Source organism: Paramormyrops kingsleyae, chromosome 18, assembly GCF_048594095.1.
Source record: "Paramormyrops kingsleyae isolate MSU_618 chromosome 18, PKINGS_0.4, whole genome shotgun sequence".
NCBI classification, from domain to species: domain Eukaryota; kingdom Metazoa; phylum Chordata; class Actinopteri; order Osteoglossiformes; family Mormyridae; genus Paramormyrops; species Paramormyrops kingsleyae.
This window is the reverse complement of record NC_132814.1, coordinates 7,422,135-7,440,697: the sequence shown is the minus strand read 5'-3', so window position 1 is coordinate 7,440,697 and position 18,563 is coordinate 7,422,135. Positions and strand designations below refer to the sequence as shown.

General features: G+C 47.3%; 1 protein-coding gene across 1 annotated transcript in view; it reads right to left on the bottom strand.

Moving 5' to 3' along the window:
• ppm1e (protein phosphatase, Mg2+/Mn2+ dependent, 1E) overlaps positions 1 to 17,958 on the bottom strand; it is a 43,625-nt gene extending 25,667 nt beyond the window's left edge. Inside the window, exon 1 of the mRNA XM_023819465.2 lies at positions 17,688 to 17,958. Within this exon, the coding sequence (XP_023675233.2) occupies positions 17,688 to 17,869 (182 nt within the window). The 5' untranslated portion in view covers positions 17,870 to 17,958. The remainder of the gene's footprint in view (positions 1 to 17,687) is intronic.
• Between the last annotated feature and the right edge of the window lie 605 nt (positions 17,959 to 18,563).

The following is an 18,563-nucleotide window of genomic DNA, read 5'->3' as shown; positions in this document are numbered from 1 at the left end:
TATGTCCCAATATGTACATGTTTAAGGCACTGAAATGGAGTGAAAAACTACTTTAATGGTGGAATCTTGGGAGCCCATGGTTGTGATACAGCTGTATCTGATTATGCAGAATCACCATGGACACACACTGATGTGGCAACTTAGTGGCTGGAGACTAAACTTAACTGGGGAAAAATATCTAAAAAGAGGAGCATTTCCACATGCCTTCCTCAGGGTGAATTCTGGGCCAGTTTTAAGCACCATAATGCTGTGTCTAGGGCTAGATCTCAGTTCTCTGACATGGATCACAATGAAGACTGCATTGAGTCTTAATGACTTTTTTCAGATGCAGGCCCACTTCCGAGGAGCGAGCCAGACAAACAAAGGGCCCCCAAAACTTCCCCCGTCGCCCAGGATCACGATCCTAATCCCAAGATTACCGTAGCTGCCATTTTCCACCGCTGTGCCGCTCGCCGATGTGGGCCGAGGCTCAGCGTGCCCAGGAAACGCTGCCGCATGCCATTGCGATCCGGCCCGGCATGGGCAGAGTGCGACCCGGAACGGTGACAATGCGATCATATTCTGGCGAGCTACCTGTGAGTTACGTAAGATGTCTGGATCCGGCATGAGGAACCGGCTGGGTTACGGAGGCGTTCGCCGGTGGGGCTGTACAGCAAGGGCGGCTATCCGCAGCTAACGTCATTTTGGCATCGGACTGGGATTGAGAAACAGCAGGTGCTGTTCTTCTGGAGCTCCGGGAATGTCCTCTGCTCCTTCCGAGGTTGGCGCGCCTCAGACCTCTGTGGCCCTGCAGCGGTTGACATGGTGAACTCTCTAATGTTCTCAAGCTTCCTGCTAATGCCGCCATTTGCACAGAGAGTCAAAGGGGAACGTCCCAAACACAGCTATGCATGGCCACTCAGCGTGCCCACCTGACGGGGAACCTCTCCGTCCTGCTTACACCCCAACCAATAACCAGCCTGCTGCAGTTTCCCGCCAAACCTCCACCAATAGCATACAAGAGACCGCTAATTTGTCCAAAACCAGGATCCATTTGTTGGTCACATGAATGCTGATTAGGAAATTTGCTCAGAAAGTAAAAAGCGACACTTAATGGTTTGTTGCCTTACCTCAGTTGGGATCTGAGAAATGAAAACCTTTCAAAGACATGCAGCATAGGACCACTTGTCGTAATCGGCTTACAGCATCCACAATTTAATTCACTCCTTGCTGAGATGGCACAATAATAAAGGGTCACTGCCGCCCAGTAGCAATTTACTGAATTTATGAGAAAGATGTAACAAAGCCACCAGCCAATCCCACCTTTTGAAAGGGGTCACGTGATTTAAATGCATTCTTTCCACAATAAACATAACATTGCATGCAATGTAATGGGTAAACAAACAGCATGTCAGCAATGACATAGAAAGAATGCTAATCAGCCCATTTGCTGAAAGCTGGCTAGTCACTGTCTGCTGTTCTTAAAGTTAATTTACAGGTTATACACATTAAGTTGGCAAGGACATTTAGTCAATTATCGCGGTATTCTTGCTCCGTTAACATAATCCTACATTAGACAGTTCACATTAAAGCAGTTCTGTTTTTCCTGTCTAATTTTATTATAACAGGGCAGATTTTGAATTAGAAAATAGTTCAGGAATAATTCTAAAACAATGTTAATTTCAGCCACTTTTTCCCGAAACCAATTATTGGCAAAATGAAAACAGCGGGGCAGGAAGGTGGGACAGTAGGGGCTCGTGAGGAGATCGGGGGGAGATTGGGCTGAAATCGAGGCTGCGGGGTCACGCCGATTCAGACCGGCGGCGTATTTCATTAGCGCCGAGCGGCGAGGTTGTGTGCTGGGATTCACTGGGGTGAGCATGGAGAAAAAAAAACATAGTAACAAAGCAGAAAAGCTGCGTACATCCCGCGGACTGCGCTGGTCCTCCATCCGCTTGAGGTGTCATGAAATACGCGAGCCGAGACTCTAGGTAATTACTCAACGCCGCCCGTGTAAACCCCCAGGAACGTGCCTGATCAGTACCGATGCCCTCAATCCCATTCATCGGACCAACTGTAATAAACGCAAACTCAGCACTTGAATTTTAAATACAATTCTTTTGATGCAGGAACGTGAGGCTTTTGATTAAGCTAGCCTAGCGCGGCTTCTGTCAGCGTGTCCCCCCCCGCAAACGTGAGCCCATGAGCACAGTGCTGACGCAAGTCTGCCCACCGCGCAGGGAATCGTGTTGTGTTCATCTTGGCTCACCCCTGAAGCCAGGAAAAGCCCAACCGGCGAGGGGTTCTGAGGCCCCCCCTCATCAGGGGGGAACAGGATGACGGCAAGCCGGAAAGGCGGATCCCCCCCCCCCCGGAAAGAGCCTACCCTCCGGCACGTTTCACCCCTTCACATGATGATAGCCCATTGATGGTTCTGTTTACATTTCATAATAACATGTAATTATTATGCGGGAGTGGGGGTTCCCAAAGGCAGTAAAGGCTGTTCAAACATATGCAGGCCCACCCCTCAAGTCACACCTGGGATCGGCATACAAAGGTCAGGTACATGTGGCGAGCGGCCGCCAAGTTCAGCCCCAGGGCTGCTGGGCTGGCTCGAGTCCACCTCCTTCTCTGGACCCGACCGGACCGGGCCACGAGATATACGAGCAGCACACCGCTGATAGAGGCTCAGGAGACAGTGTTACGTAACTGACCAGCTGGCAGTGCCACGGCCTGGACCGCCTTAGCCCTTTCAGTGCTTGTTGTACCTGCGTAGTTATACCTTAAGGTCATGTGACTGTCTCGACACGCCCCAGCCTAAGAGGAGGGTCTGGAACATAATTCGATTGGTCTGGGTTGGAGGCCCAATATGAAACGTTTTCAAAGGGCCCAAAATACCTAAGGGGCTCCCCTGACTTCTACTACTGATCACAACCTAGAAGTAAAACGCTCACTGGGCACACTGGGTGAAGATGTCATTAAAATTAACAGTAATGCTCTTAATTTGTTTTCCCTGCTGTTCAGAGCCGATAGAAACACAGTGGATATTCCTGATGGCTATAACTTATTTAGCCATTCCGAGAAACTCAAAGGAGGGGGGTTATTTTATTAGGAGGTAGCTAAGCAGACCCCTGGGGGGGCCCTTTCTCTTCCTAATGGGGGCTGGGTGAGCACATGAGCCGATCAGCCAAATGCTCTATCGACAAGGAGAGCGCAGAAGTAGGAGCGATTACCGTAGAGAAAGAGCCCCTGCTGCCAACAGCACTGGAGCGGCCGAGCTGGGAGCTGGGAGCTGGGAGTTGGGAGTTGGGAGCTGGGAGCTGGGAGTTGGGAGCTGGGAGCTGGGAGTTGGGAGCTGGGAGCTGAGCTTTATCACGCCATCAGCACCGGAGCGGGCGAGCTGGGAGCTGGGAGCTGGGCTTTCTCCCGCCATAAACCGATTGGTGGAATTAATCACATTGAGGCAACCAAAGTCAGGCACTTGAAAGTCCTTTGAGAGGGACCCGACTAGATTCACCAGCCAACTTGTGTAGGGTCCAGAGGGCGCTCCTGTGCAGCAAATCTCTAACAGCACTGCATTTACACTCAAATCTTAATATTTTAACTGTATAAATTAGGATTTTTGTAAATTTTCTGGGGGCAGGCATGGTGGTGCAGTGGTTAGCTCCCCCTTTGGGTCTGGTTAGGGTTAGGGCTTCCTCTGCTACCCCCTGGAAGACGGGCTCCCCCTTTGGGTCTGGTTAGAGTTAGGGCTTCCTCTGCCACCCCCTGGAGAATGGGCTCCCCCTTTGAGTCTGGTTCCTCCTAAGGTTTCTTCCTTCTAGGAAATTTTTCCTTGCCACTGTCACCTCTGGCTTGCTCACTGGGGGCTTGGGCAGGGACAATGTAAAGTGGTTTGGACAGAACAGACCTGTTTTGAACTGAATTGAATTGATCTGAACTGAACTGTGTGAGTGAGTGTGTTTTGTGGTGCTAATTGCTGCGGTTACTTCAGCGCCTTTTATGGCCTGGCTGAACCAAGGTGGCTCATAAATGATGCCCTGATGAGCCACACATCCAGTGGGAGGAGCCAGTGGGAGAGATTGGGCCTTCTGCTGGCGAGACAGCAAGTAAATGAGTAGCTCTTACAGTATTAAATATGTAGACAACAGACTCCGGTTCAATAATGCAAACTTTCTCCACAGAATTGCATGGCGTAATGCAACCCCACACAAAGGCAGAGCCGATCTGCTCCATTGCTAGGGGGGCAGGGGGGAGGGATTAAATGCCGCTTACAAAGCATGGCCTGACCAAGCCCACTCCCTCTTCCCATTTCCTTAATGAACCCGGGCATGGCACTCGATCCAGGAGGAATTATGTGGATCGCTATCCGGCAAGGAGCTCAGAAATACCGGGATAAACACAAAGCAAGATGCAATACCCTCTCATCAAATTCCGGCGTAGCCGGAGGCTTGTTTCGTGAAAATGAATCACCTGAATGAGATTAACCTACACGTGGCTTATGTGACAGCTAGTCCTCACACAAAACTGGTAACAAAAGCCTGCACAACTGGCTTTCCAAGGCTGCTGCACTAGGACAGTATGACCTGTAGCTGGGAGGGTGCACAGGCTGGCGCCCCCTTTGTCTCCCCGTGGTACTGCAGGCTTTGATCTTAAAGCAAGCAGGCTAAACATTTTAACAAGACATTCCTTGGGTTGAGAGTATACTTTGACCAAATGGTTTGCCTTTAGTTATGGACCCTAAGTCCAGGGCTTCCTTTAATACCTGTCTGGAATTCATGCATGCATTAATGAGCCTGTTCCAGAAACGTGTATTCCTTTTGTATTTCATTCAGTGGGCTTCATTTGCATTACACCATGGCAGACTGTCCGGCGTATGAGAAGACAAGGGATTGGGCCCTGGCACTCAGGGCAGCTGCTTTGCATTGCCCTGGCTTTGGAAGGGAGGCGACATTTGCTTACAAGCTGCTGATAAACAAACAGCCCCTCGCTGCGGACCGGATCGCCGGAGGCGGTGTGTGGGATTCACAGGACCATCGCAGAAGTGGCACTTCCTCTCTGCCACGGTGTGCTTTTTTTTTCAGATTCCCAGAAGGCCGCTGTGCTGCTGTGGTCATTGCCGAACACCTATTGGCTCTTCAAACATTATGAAGTGAGAGGATCATAAAACATTGCCTGAGGAAACAGCGTAGCAGGATAGGATAGGACTTTATTGATCCCACAGTGGGGAAATTTGTGCGTTACCACAGCTCTAGACAGATAGCCTGAAAGAGTACAAGAGTAATACAAGAATAAGAATACAAGAAAAAAAATAAATAATCAAAAATAAAATAAGATAAAACACTAAATACAGCAGTAGTGCCTATGTACACCCATACACAGTATGTAATATATGGATAGTGGGTTGTGGGAAAAAGTGCAAGTAATAATAAATAACAACTATTTCACTACTACAGCTGCATTTACCTCTATAAGGTGCGTTATGTATGAAGTGGTAAGTAGTGGTGACCGTAGAGGTACGTATCAGCACCCATGTTCCATAACATCTTATCAAGCGATGAGTCTGGAATCCATCCCAGGAAGCACAGGGACGAGGCAGCGGGCACATCAGAGGCTAGGGCTACTATCTCGCACACAAAATCATAGTATGGGCAATTTCGAGACCCCGATTCACGTAAACGCATGTTTTTTTGGATGGAATGTAGGCTATTGTGGGCAGAATATGCAATCTCCACAATCTCAAAACTGAAATCAAACTGAATGTCGGTGCCACCCTTCTGCATCACCATACCTATTAGTAATCAGATGACTGTCCATGAATATGTAAGATCAACACTTTGAAGAACCACACGCAGCCGCAAAGGCGCCATGGCATGAATAACCCTCCCCGCGGTCCGTCCGCTCCCGCTCTGCTTTCTGCGCTCAGCACCAGCAGCTTACGGGCTGCAGATGAGTCATAAGCCCCCAAAGGAACACTGTGGCCATGCACCGGGAACCAAGCACCGGGAGCCAGGCACAAGGTCAGGCCGGCACATCGGGCGGAACTCAGGCCACAGGCCCTCCAGTGTGCTCAGCGTCACCAGCACAGCCCAGAGCACAGAGGTCACCGCTGAGGTGACGAGAGTCACTGAACCATACGGTACAGGAGAGCTTCGTCAGAGTCAGCGGACTGAGAGAATCTGATCTGACGCTCGCAAATGCCAAATGCTGTAAAGTCCATCCATAAGGTTCTTGTAATGTTCTAAGGCAGATTCATAAGATTGTTGTAATGTTCTAATGCATATCCATAAGGCTGGTGTCATGTTCCAAGGCATACCCATAAGGTTGTTGTACTGTTCTAAGGCATATCCATAAGATTGTTGTAATGTCCTAAGGTATATCCTTAAAATTGTTGTTAGGTTCTAAGGGATGCCCATAAGATTGTTCTAATGTTCTAAGGTCTACCCATAAGATTGTTGCTATGTTCTAAGGCATAGCCAGAAGTTTGTGTAGACCACAGCGGCAGGCAGAAGGCCATTTTGTGGCACTTCTCCAGAGCCTTACCTTTCCCTTGCTACATGAGCGTTCCAAGGAGTTTGCACACCTGCCAGAAAAGGTTGCCTTCATAACACAATCAAACAAATAACCAGATGAACCATCTCGCAGTCCTGCTGAAACACCTGTCAATTCACGAAGGAACTGGCTCGGTCCTAGTTTGCAGCCCAGATAGCCGAACGTTATTATCACATTAAATAACCCTAACCCTCCCTCGACACCATCTCAAGGCAATGGCGAATTTCCCAGGGTGCGCCCGTCACAGGGCCATCGGCACCCAGCAAGTCGAAGGGAGAGACCCAGCGATGACGTTTCATCTGTGGCAAAAAAAGTATCAGTGCCCTGTCAGGGGGCGTGAGCTCCACTTTCAGGCCCTGCCAGAGACAGCAGCCACTTAAAAGCAGTCAAGAGGAGGCAATTAGTTTCTGTTTTGTGAGGGGAGCAACACAAGCCTCCCTGTCAGGCGTTCAATGGTCGGGACTAAAAAAAGAAAGTCTTTTTAAACTCTGAGCCTGTTAAAGCTGGAGCGGCCATGAGCAGCAGCCCCCAGGAAGCAATAGCTGCTTTAGAATATAGGCCAGTCATCTCCTCCTTCATACAGCCCCAGTTTCACAGCCTGAGGAATGGAGGCGCTGTACTGTGGCCTGGGAAGAGCATTTGCATATGAGAGCAGGTCGCCCGTTCGCTCTGACCACGGCTGCCTCCAACGTCCTTGAAAAGTCCACTCCTACAGGTTAATGGCCGGAATTCTGGAAGACCAGGTGACGCGCTCCTTATGGGACGGCCCAGTCTGCTGCCGTCACGTTCAGAAACACACATTTAAAAAAAGACAAGTGGCCCAAACCGGGCCCGTTGTTTTCAAGGCCACTGCAAATTCATGGTTCCGTATTAGCAGCACCGGCGCTACCTTTTCAGGGGCCCTAGGCAAAGCTTTATTTGGGAGGCCCCCCTACCAAGAAAACTGATGATCATTTCACTTCCTTTGCAGCGCAGGTAATTCGGGGCCCTTAGGCAACTTCCTACTCTCTGAGCTAAATTAAGACGTTGAAAGATTTAACCCTAAATAAACAGCTTTTGCCCTGACCATTAGACTGGCATCGTGTCATTACTTGCATGCTTGCCACTTATTGATCTGAATGGAGGGAAAATCGTTACAGGACCTGAGCATAGGCTGAGGTTTTATGACACAGAACCAAGAAAATAACAAAGAAACGGGGTCTGACTGACCCCAGAGTGCAAAGAGTGACCTTAATGTGCTAGCCCAGAGACTGAATCAGGCCAAGGGTTCTCAGTGCTAGCCCAGAGACTGAATCAGGCCAAGGGTTCTCAGTGCTAGCCCAGAGACTGAATCAGGCCAAGGGTTCTCAGTGCTAGCCCAGAGACTGAATCAGGCCAAGGGTTCTCAGTGCTAGCCCAGAGACTGAATCAGGCAAAGGGTTCTCAGTGCTAGCCCAGAGACTGAATCAGGCAAAGGGTTCTCAGTGCTAGCCCAGAGACTGAATCAGGCCAAGGGTTCTCAGTGCTAGCCCAGAGACTGAATCAGGCCAAGGGTTCTCAGTGCTAGCCCAGAGACTGAATCAGGCCAAGGGTTCTCAGTGCTAGCCCAGAGACTGAATCAGGCCAAGGGTTCTCAGTGCTAGCCCAGAGACAGAATCAGGCAAAGGGTTCTCAGTGCTAGCCCAGAGACTGAATCAGGCCAAGGGTTCTCAGTGCTAGCCCAGAGACTGAATCAGGCCAAGGGTTCTCAGTGCTAGCCCAGAGACTGAATCAGGCCAAGGGTTCTCAGTGCTAGCCCAGAGACTGAATCAGGCCAAGGGTTCTCAGTGCTAGCCCAGAGACTGAATCAGGCCAAGGGTTCTCAGTGCTAGCCCAGAGACTGAATCAGGCCAAGGGTTCTCAGTGCTAGCCCAGAGACTGAATCAGGCCAAGGGTTCTCAGTGCTAGCCCAGAGACAGAATCAGGCAAAGGGTTCTCAGTGCTAGCCCAGAGACTGAATCAGGCCAAGGGTTCTCAGTGCTAGCCCAGAGACTGAATCAGGCCAAGGGTTCTCAGTAATAGCCCAGAGACTGAATCAGGCCAAGGGTTCTCAGTGCTAGCCCAGAGACTGAATCAGGCCAAGGGTTCTCAGTGCTAGCCCAGAGACTGAATCAGGCCAAGGGTTCTCAGTGCTAGCCCAGAGACTGAATCAGGCCAAGGGTTCTCAGTGCTAGCCCAGAGACTGAATCAGGCCAAGGGTTCTCAGTGCTAGCCCAGAGACTGAATCAGGCCAAGGGTTCTCAGTGCTAGCCCAGAGACTGAATCAGGCCAAGGGTTCTCAGTGCTAGCCCAGAGACAGAATCAGGCAAAGGGTTCTCAGTGCTAGCCCAGAGACTGAATCAGGCCAAGGGTTCTCAGTGCTAGCCCAGAGACTGAATCAGGCCAAGGGTTCTCAGTAATAGCCCAGAGACTGAATCAGGCCAAGGGTTCTCAGTGCTAGCCCAGAGACTGAATCAGGCCAAGGGTTCTCAGTGCTAGCCCAGAGACTGAATCAGGCCAAGGGTTCTCAGTGCTAGCCCAGAGACTGAATCAGGCCAAGGGTTCTCAGTGCTAGCCCAGAGACTGAATCAGGCCAAGGGTTCTCAGTGCTAGCCCAGAGACTGAATCAGGCCAAGGGTTCTCAGTGCTAGCCCAGAGACTGAATCATGCCAAGGGTTCTCAGTCTAAGCGCATGCTAGTTAAAATATCTGAGCCAAACAAATCATTCGGAGCTCGTCCAGATTCATTCGGGGCTTCCGGATTCTGACATGTTTGGGAAAACTGACGAGCTCCTCTGGCTGTTTTATTGGTTTTAATGGAGTGTGGTGGAAAAGCGAGGCCAAGACTCTGACTGGGGGAGTAGAAGGGAGATCTGACAGGGGCGGCATGGGGCGGAGTCACACCCGCACCGGCGGCAAACCACTTGTTTTCCACAGTTCCACCACCTGCGTTTGGCATCGCAGACGGCAGCAGCGAACATGAACAAACATGAAGATTCCTCCGCCGGGAAACTTTCTGCCTCCTCAGACTCAACTGGGCAATTTCACTTCTTGGCTGGTCTGCTTGCGACAAAATTCAGAGGAAAATAAAAAACAACTCAATCTGTACATACGGACTGTTAGTGCCAAGTTTGGATCTTAGCAGAGACTATCTGCACTTTTGGCACTCGTCTGTGCGATCCTGACATTTCACAGAGTTGGAGAAAATGTGGCTGTATGCAGATATACCACCAATCTCTTCAGTCCTCAAGCACTCAAAATGCAACAAAATTCACATGTGGAAAGGAAGTATAAAGCTTCAAATTATCCATCCATCCATCTTCTGTAAATCACAGAAAGTGACGCCACAGCCTCCGGCTCCAGCAGGTCTTGGTGGATGGTTTGCAGGAGTAACTCCTCCCTGACCGGAGTAAACATGCTCTGTGTTTAACGTAGTCTCAGATGCCCCCCCACACCCCACCCCACCCCACCACGCATGAATAGTGACAGAACCAAGCAATGGCTGCCGTAGGTTGCAGGAGGGGGGGGAGGTAAAGGAGAAAGCAGTTCTGAGGAGGTGTGGACCAATGCTAAAGAGGAGCTATGTTGACGACCACACAACCAAGAAGGGTTTTAAGCGGATAGTGGGCTTGGCGATGGTCAGGGCTGCCCCGGTACGCTAATCCCAGGACCAGGGTGATTAAGGGATTACCCTTGGAAGTAATTTGCCAGGCCAGGAAAGCCCGGCCAAAGAGCGCGCAGTGCAGGAGTCAGGACAGGGAGGCGCGGAGGTGCGCTCCCTCGGCCACATCTGGGACGGAGGCGAGGTGGCGGCCGTCCTGGAGCAGCTTATCCAGGATTTCGTGCCGGTGCTCCGCCCTGATTCAGACTGAGGCGGCACTAACTGTGTCAGACGGTGTGAGTTGGGCCGCCAGGCCCGAACGCTATTAGGATACAAGCGCTCCGGGGGGACTCGGCCGCCGGGGGGCCGGCTGCCTTCATTTGCGGCAGCCTGCTCCAGAACTCACCGGTCTCGACATCCACAGGAAGGGGCGGGGACTCGGCAAGCTGGGGCTGTCCCAGTATATTTCCCCCCAGGCATTTTGCATTATTTCACTGGAATTGACGGTGCCGCTGGGCATACAGCAATACTGTCAGCGGTAAAAAATGCGACAACGAGGCCTGTGACGTGTGACAGCTGAGCCTGTAGGTCGCAAACAGCTGCTACGCTGTCTGTCGCTGACGTGAGATCGTGTTCATTTTCACGTCTCTTCACGCCGCTGTACGCCCACCATACACGTCGTGTAGTTTGCATTCTGGGCGACTCAAGGTCAGGATCCTCACATATTTTGGGAAAATGACTTTCAGGCAGCATACGGATTTGTTTGTTTAAATGACACGTTCCTGAGGCAAAAGGAATTCCGGCAACATCTTTGTTTCTGTAGGGGTCCAACAATTCACCTTCTTGATATATGACATGAAAGAGTCTCTGATTCTTAAGGTATTCATGCTGATTTCATTAAAATTATGCATTACTCAGCATAAAACTAGGTCAACTGCATCAAGAAATTTCAATGGACTACAGTATAAAGAAACACAACTTTTTGCTAAATGACTTCAGCTTCATTTATTGACAATGTACACAGATTCCTTCCAATACCTGATATTGACCCACTCATTCTGCTGCTTGGAGCTGTCCTTGAAAATGTAGCTTAATCTTTAAGGCCATGTGCCCTTCGAGCTGACAGCCACGACCTTGGTGAGGAGAGCCAGTGACGGACGTGTTATGAATCTGCCACAAGCACACTTAGCGCAACTGCTCATCAATCGGCAATAGTCAGTTAATCAATCACATCTCCACTGAATTATTAAGATGGTGGTTTTAACAAGAGGTGACAGACCTCTTTTACACAAATGAAATTCAGGAAGACAGCCTCAGAAGACCCTTCGGAATGGTGGCTTGGTTTATGCAGAACCTGAAAATGATCTGGGATGAGTATAAAATGCTAGACAGTAGATCATAATATATTTCCCCTGGGATGGATGGTTGGATGGATGGATGTATGGATCTATCTATCTATCTATCCATCCATCTATCTATCTATCTATCTATCTCACCCCTTGCTATCAGATCATTTTCACGACTGACACTCAGTCGCCAGGGGGAACAAATGAATCAACATTTGCATGTAAATGCAGATGCTTCAGAGTCCAACATGACTGTTAAATGAAACCCCTGCACAGCACCCACATGTCAATGAACATTCTAGAGAATCACACTAGCAGTAGATCCCAAAGAAGTTCAGCATTTAACACAGGTTTTGAGTACACCCTGTAAAGAGGAAAACGTATTACAGATGATGCAAGAAAATGTCTCTGACCTTCATATTCATTCATGTCCCCTAATAAAATGTCCTAATTGAAGCCAAGGATGGAAAAAAAGCATGTTTCTGGTGCTGCAACACAACAGGAGACGATGGAGAAAATGAACTGAGAATGACTGCAGGCCCCAGAAAATGACTTCTGCTCCATGACCAAAGAGCACAGAAAGACAGGCCTTGCTCTCAGAGTCAAGTGTATATTTATCTGTATGTATTTTTGATGGTTTACTGTGGTGGGATCCACCAGATATCCAAACAATGAAGCGCTGTTCTCATCACAGCACTGTGGAGGTTTTGACTTCTGCACGTATCGTCCTCAAGTCTTCAATATGGTGCTTTCCCATCCTTCAGCTCAAACCTAGAAATACATTTATTATTGTACATGGAAATTCAGCACAGCTCTCAAGGTTACTGAAATGCTAGTTTAGCATTGTCGTTACACACCGACCATCGCCCTGCCAACACATTGCGCCCATGGGCATCGCTCAGGCACTCGCACGCCGGCCTGGATGGCACCGTAGGCTCAGAGCATGCCACGTCTATGCCGGCCGTGGATCTATGTTTTGGCTGGCCTTGCCTTCTCTGTTAAATCCCACCACGGCTCAATTGGCAAAGTTTCAGCTGGATCCAACCTGCCTGAAAGGTGTCCCCAATACACCGTTGGAAAAGACTCTTCTTCCAACACCATGCAGGCAGAACAAGATGGCTGCTTTTTTTTTTTTTTAGCCTTGCAACGATATTTAGCCATTTTAAGCCACGCGCTGCACAAAGGATTCAGCCAGGATCTGGGTTGGATCAGGACGTTTGAACAGTGGAGGTTTTATCAAACAGAAGCACGATGCAGCCAGTTGCTTCTCCGCTGCCACCTGAATCAGGCAAAGGTCGCCTTTGTCCTCAGGATCATTTTCGTGTTGACTTTTGATCTGTGGTGGAGGTGCAAATGAGCTCACCTGCCGTTTCTCTGGGACCCGCTCTACGTTGGTGGACCAAATCCCAATCTGACTATGTCCCTCCTAAAGGGGATGGGGGGAGTTGGACTGTTCAGCTGGGGAGCAGCTGCTATCAATGTTACTGAAGACGAGTTGTGCTGTAATACGTCGCCAAAAATGCTCTTGGCAGAGAGATCTGGCTACATGTGAGAGAAATATGACAATTTAATTTCTATGCTATTGTGCACTTTTTTTCTTTACATCAAAACACTGTGACCAGAGGTTAAATCAAGTAGCATTGATTTGTATATGTATATATAAACATATGTGTGTGTGTGTGTATATATATATATATATATGTGTGTGTGTGTGTGTGTGTGTGTATATATATATATATATATAAATATATATATAATGTGTGAATGTATGAATAAAATAGACTGTCAAAATTATATTCCTTTTGGACAGAACCACACCTCCATCTCACTTATGAACCTGTAATTTGACTGAAGTCTTTCGACGCCATCTGCTTTGGTCATCTGACATTAAAAATGTATTAGCAAAAGGTACTTTTGAATATGCATAATTACCTTGTCATATCATTGCTTAAAAATCTTAACAAGAATTACTCAACCCTCTTCATCTGACCGTTCCGTGGGGCTGGATCAAATGGATTTCAAAAATCAGTTCCACACTTAATCCACATTCACATTTATGTATAACTGGTCATTATTTATTTTTATACAGCTACCTCTAATAAAAACGCTACCAGAATATTTGGATTATTTCCTCCTCCAAGCCAGCCAGTGATTCCATACCCTTGTTTCAAACCCTTTCCTTCTTGCAGTTCTTGTTGGATGGCACAGCACCACCAAACTTACAGCTCAGAGTATCTCTCCTGCACAACCAACCCATTACATAAATATGTTGTTCAGATCACATTCTCATATTGTGGACGGCCATCCCCAGAAAATGAATGAATTTCATGTCACTGAAGTGTGTGCTAAATTTGGCTTCAAAAACACGTTACAAATTTTCACTAAAATGTGACGGTTGGTTTTGCAGAGTTAAACTGATTCCCCATTTCTCCTAACCTTGCTGCAAAGTTAAACCGTCAAGCTTGGGTCACAGTAACCGGCGATGCGAGTGCTTGCTGCTCTCAAAAAGGTCACATGCAGCTACGCACATCCAAGGCGTTAATATCAAACCTGATGCTCTCGGTTGGCATGGCGTTTGGGACATTCATGTTGTCGAGGGCTACGGAGTTCCCCATTTGGGGCGTCTACACAGGACTCCTCGTTCAGATAACCATGGGACCAAACATACCAAACATGTTTGGTAAACATGGGAGTTTACCAAAATAAAGGATGCTATTTATATTGACTTGTCAAGGATATTGCCATGTAAGCTATATAAGAGACTACCAATGGCAGGAACATGTGCCGTCATACATGTAACCTAGTAAGACATCATGCTGATTAAATTAAATTCAAACAGACATAATCCTCCTGACACATAGCCAAAATAATTCAACTACCATCATAATCACATCATAATTACACTACTTAAGTGTCACCACAACTGAATATCCGGCAACTTCAAGGAAGAAACCAGCAAACAAGGCTATTTTTAATTACACCAACTAATAATAAAACACTAAAGGCATGTGGCTCCCGCACTGACTCCTTAAGAGCTGGTTTGCTATTTTCGATCACATTATCTGTATGTACATTATCTGTATGTACATTATCTGTATGTACATTATCTTTATGCATTCCACATCAGTGTGCTCATTAGTGTTCACCCTTCGCTTTGCAGGCCACGGAACTGAGACACTATTTAGCAACCAGTTAAAGGTGAACTTCATCCATAACTCCACGCAATTGATCCATAAAGTGAACAGGGTCATCTCAGTACTCAAGAAGACCCACTGGTCATCCTGACCCACGTTCTGCCTAGCATGCTCTGGATGTTAATATTGGTACTCAAACCACATATAAAACTGGTAATTTCACTGGTACTGGTTTTCCTTATTATTTTTATTGACTTGAAAATCAAACATCCACAGATTTTTTTTTCCCATTTGACATTTTTTTCATTTCAATTTTAAGAAGTCTTCAGTAGTTACAGATTAAAGAAATGATCTGAAATGATATCTGTGACATGACTAAGTGAGAAGACAACCTTAATTGTTATATTTGATGTGAAATTCAGCTTATTATGATAGTGCTAGATATTTACTGGAACAATATTGGGGTTAAGAGTATCTGACTCCCGCACTCTTGTCTAATTATGTCTCTCTGTGCTTCTATGAAACACAATTTAGCATCAGGATTTGAACAGTTTGCAGAAGAGTGAGAAATTTTCCCTTGGTGCCACATATGCGCAGTCCAATGCAAGAGTGTCTTTCACTCATTAGCCGAAAACGACATTTGTGTATTGCTGAATTCCCTATTGTGCAAGAACCATCTACATTTAAAAGTATCACTTTGGCCAGTTGCAATAATTATCTGTTACTTCACCATTTCAAAGTGGGAATTAACTGTGAGACAACGTGAGGTGTGAGTGCTGGGACTGAGATACGCCATCTCTCTTTGCCCTGGGAACAAACTGTGGGAATACTGCTGAAGAACAGACAAACCCCTCTCTGCCTCAAGCCTGGAATTCCTCTCACCGCACCCCCACTCCCAGCCTAGTCGAAACCTGTAATATTGAGGCATGCTCAGATCAGCAGGTCTGAAAGTGTGCCCGGGTATTAAAAAAAAAAAAAGCTTGCGATGTCATTGCCACGGCAACCCCTCCCTAGCACGGACGTCCCCCTCTTTCATGCGCACACACACTTCAACCCCTCCCAACACCCACGCAGACCCACACATGGAGACGAGAAGCGAACAAAGGGGATTTCTCCATCTCCTCCTGAACTATGATTAGATCTTCATCCCGGAGACACAATAATCACGCATTCGAGCTGAATCACCACAGAGGCAGCTGAACTCCAACATCGGAATCCAAGTCACTACATGGAAATAAGTACTGTTTGTGTCCACCAGGTTTGATTAATCTGGCAATAAAATTAGGTTCATGCAGCAGCAGAATACAAGTTCAAAGCTATCTGCATAACAGGCAACCGACAGTTAACAATCTGATCTTTGTGCACGGTTTGTACCCTTGTTACAGGGAGACCCATAATTAAACATCTCCAATGTTATCTAATCGGAAATAGCACGGATGGTCTGTCCTCTGTCACCTACCCATACGTGACCTTAATGTAAAAGACCTTCCTCTGACTTCTGCTGGAACTAGGTAAGGACATATTGTAGGCGGGTGGGGTACACTGACGATCGTCGATTCATACAACTGCAATGCATGATGCCTTCTGTACCATGCTCAGATCTCTAGAGGAAATCAATCAAAGAATACTGAAATCCAATAAATGGTATAAATTATCTTAAAAGCTTGGCTGAACCATTTATTTGTTTTATTTTATTAAAAAATGTATTACACCTGAGCAGCGTTGATTTTATTAATATATTATTAACATCATCCTTTTTAAATAACTACCAGCAATATCAGAACCTAACATGGTATATTTAGCACGACGGCAATTTTATAGGACCCTGACGAGGGTGAGCGGTTAAAAGATAGGTGGATGGAAACTTAAATTTTACAACCTTCTCCTCATACTCAGGTTAAACTTTTTAATCAGCTGCCTACAGGCTCTTAGTTTTTCCTCCTTGCGTCTACAGCCCGGGAGACTGAGCTCTGACCGCCACACTTGGGCTATTTGTAGAAACGCCAATGACGTGATTTCTACAAAGCAGAAACCATCCTACACAACTCGCCGGTGCCGGCTGACGCGTAAAAAGCGATGTAACACGCTTCCTGAGAATAAAAAATCGTTCAGGCAGCCTCATCTGGACTGACACAGGTACAGGAGAACCGATGTGCACTGGATGACTGAGACATCATAGACGATTTATATAAAATACTACACCTCTAAATGATATGACGTGGTACAGTCTGCCGGCACTGTGGGTCTTTCAACGAAAAGTATGATTTCAGTGCACGGTCAAAATGAAGGATATAATAGGCGCTGACGTCTAAACGCTAATTCACTGTAAAAAAAAAATCATTACCGATCCTTCAGCGTCATAAACCAAGTCCACGAGGAACATGTTATAACGCACAGAAACCGGTAACAAGCTGCTGGGTACACGCTTCTTTCATTCATCTCTGCACTCTTTCATTCATTCTTCCCTCCACATTCCCCGGGTTCGCAAGCACTGTAATTCTAGACCCCGTAAACGTGAACCCCTTTCAAAGCAGACCAGATTCCTGAATAATAATAAAATAATAATAATAATAATAATAATAATAATAATAATATAATGCATTCGTAATGTATTATTATTTATATGCGACTGATATTAATTTCCATATATATAGGTCTATATTATTCATACAAGTGAAACATAAACATGCACGGTAGCGCTTAAATTGAAATAAAGTCGCTCGTTTTGATCAAGTGTAGACAGCAGTGATGAAGGATGCATATGCATGGTGCTCAAAATCTCAAGTCGCGGTGCTCAAGCAGAAACTGGTGGTACAGACCGCAAAACTACACTGAAACGCCTGGCGAGGCGACTGACAGCGAGGCAGCCGGCGTGCACGATGCCATATAACGATGAAATAAAAGTGACATTATTTGCAAAGCGGAACTTAAGTGAATTTGAGTAAGTATACTGTAAGTTGTCTCGCTCGGTACTTTTCGCCGTTGTTATTAACGGCTCCGGAGCACTTGCCAATATACCATTTAAAAGCCACTGGGAGCTGAAAATATGTGTGAGCGATACGGCGGACCGGGACTTAACTATTTGCACAGATGCTGGAGACACAAGTCGAGACATTCCCCTTCCACTTCGTCCTCGGAGATGAGGTCCGTCAACGGGCGCAGGGGCAGAGGCTCATCGTCCTGGAGCGGTGTCCTCATCTCTCGGAGGAAGAGCTCCAGGAACCTTCGGAAGGTTTTCTCCTCGTTGGCGGAGCCGGCCATCACTTCTCATTCCTGGAGAGACGAGAGACAGCACTGGCCGGGGAAGGAGACTACTTCGGAGCGCTTTGCTGGATAGCTCCCCACTCGCTGGGAGGGAGGGGGTGAGAGGAGGGGGAGGTGGGAGGGGGCGGGGGCGCGCGAGCGCGCGTGACCAGCAACTCGCGCAATTACAGGAGGAGGCGGCCTGACGGACGAGCGTGACGTTAGAGGAGCGAGCGAGACGCCGCCGCGAGGCAGCCGTATCTTCGTCAGGGTCGGGGGCGCGCACGCCTGACAGGTATGTGTTCGCAATTGGCCGAGCCTTACACCTGTTCTGCGTGCGCGCTCTGTTTGGTGACGAAGGGAACCTTCCTTTTTTCAGCTGCTGACGGACGAAAGGACGCGAAGATGCTAAAAATGACTCATATTGTATATGAAAAAAGCACCGCCCGTTGTACATATTAATCTTATACACAATATTCCAAGTAATTATTAACATTATTGTTATTATTATTAATACATTATAATAATAAGATATTCAGCTTTATAATGTCTAAAGTGTGTGCTTTTAGAACAGAAATATTTAATTTACGAAGGTAATCGGTAAAATATTACTGGTGTAATTTTGTTGTCATTTAAAGTTTCATTATAGTATTGATTGCTGGGCCCGACAAGGTGAAATGGCGATATCTCGCTGTTTAAATGTGTATATAGG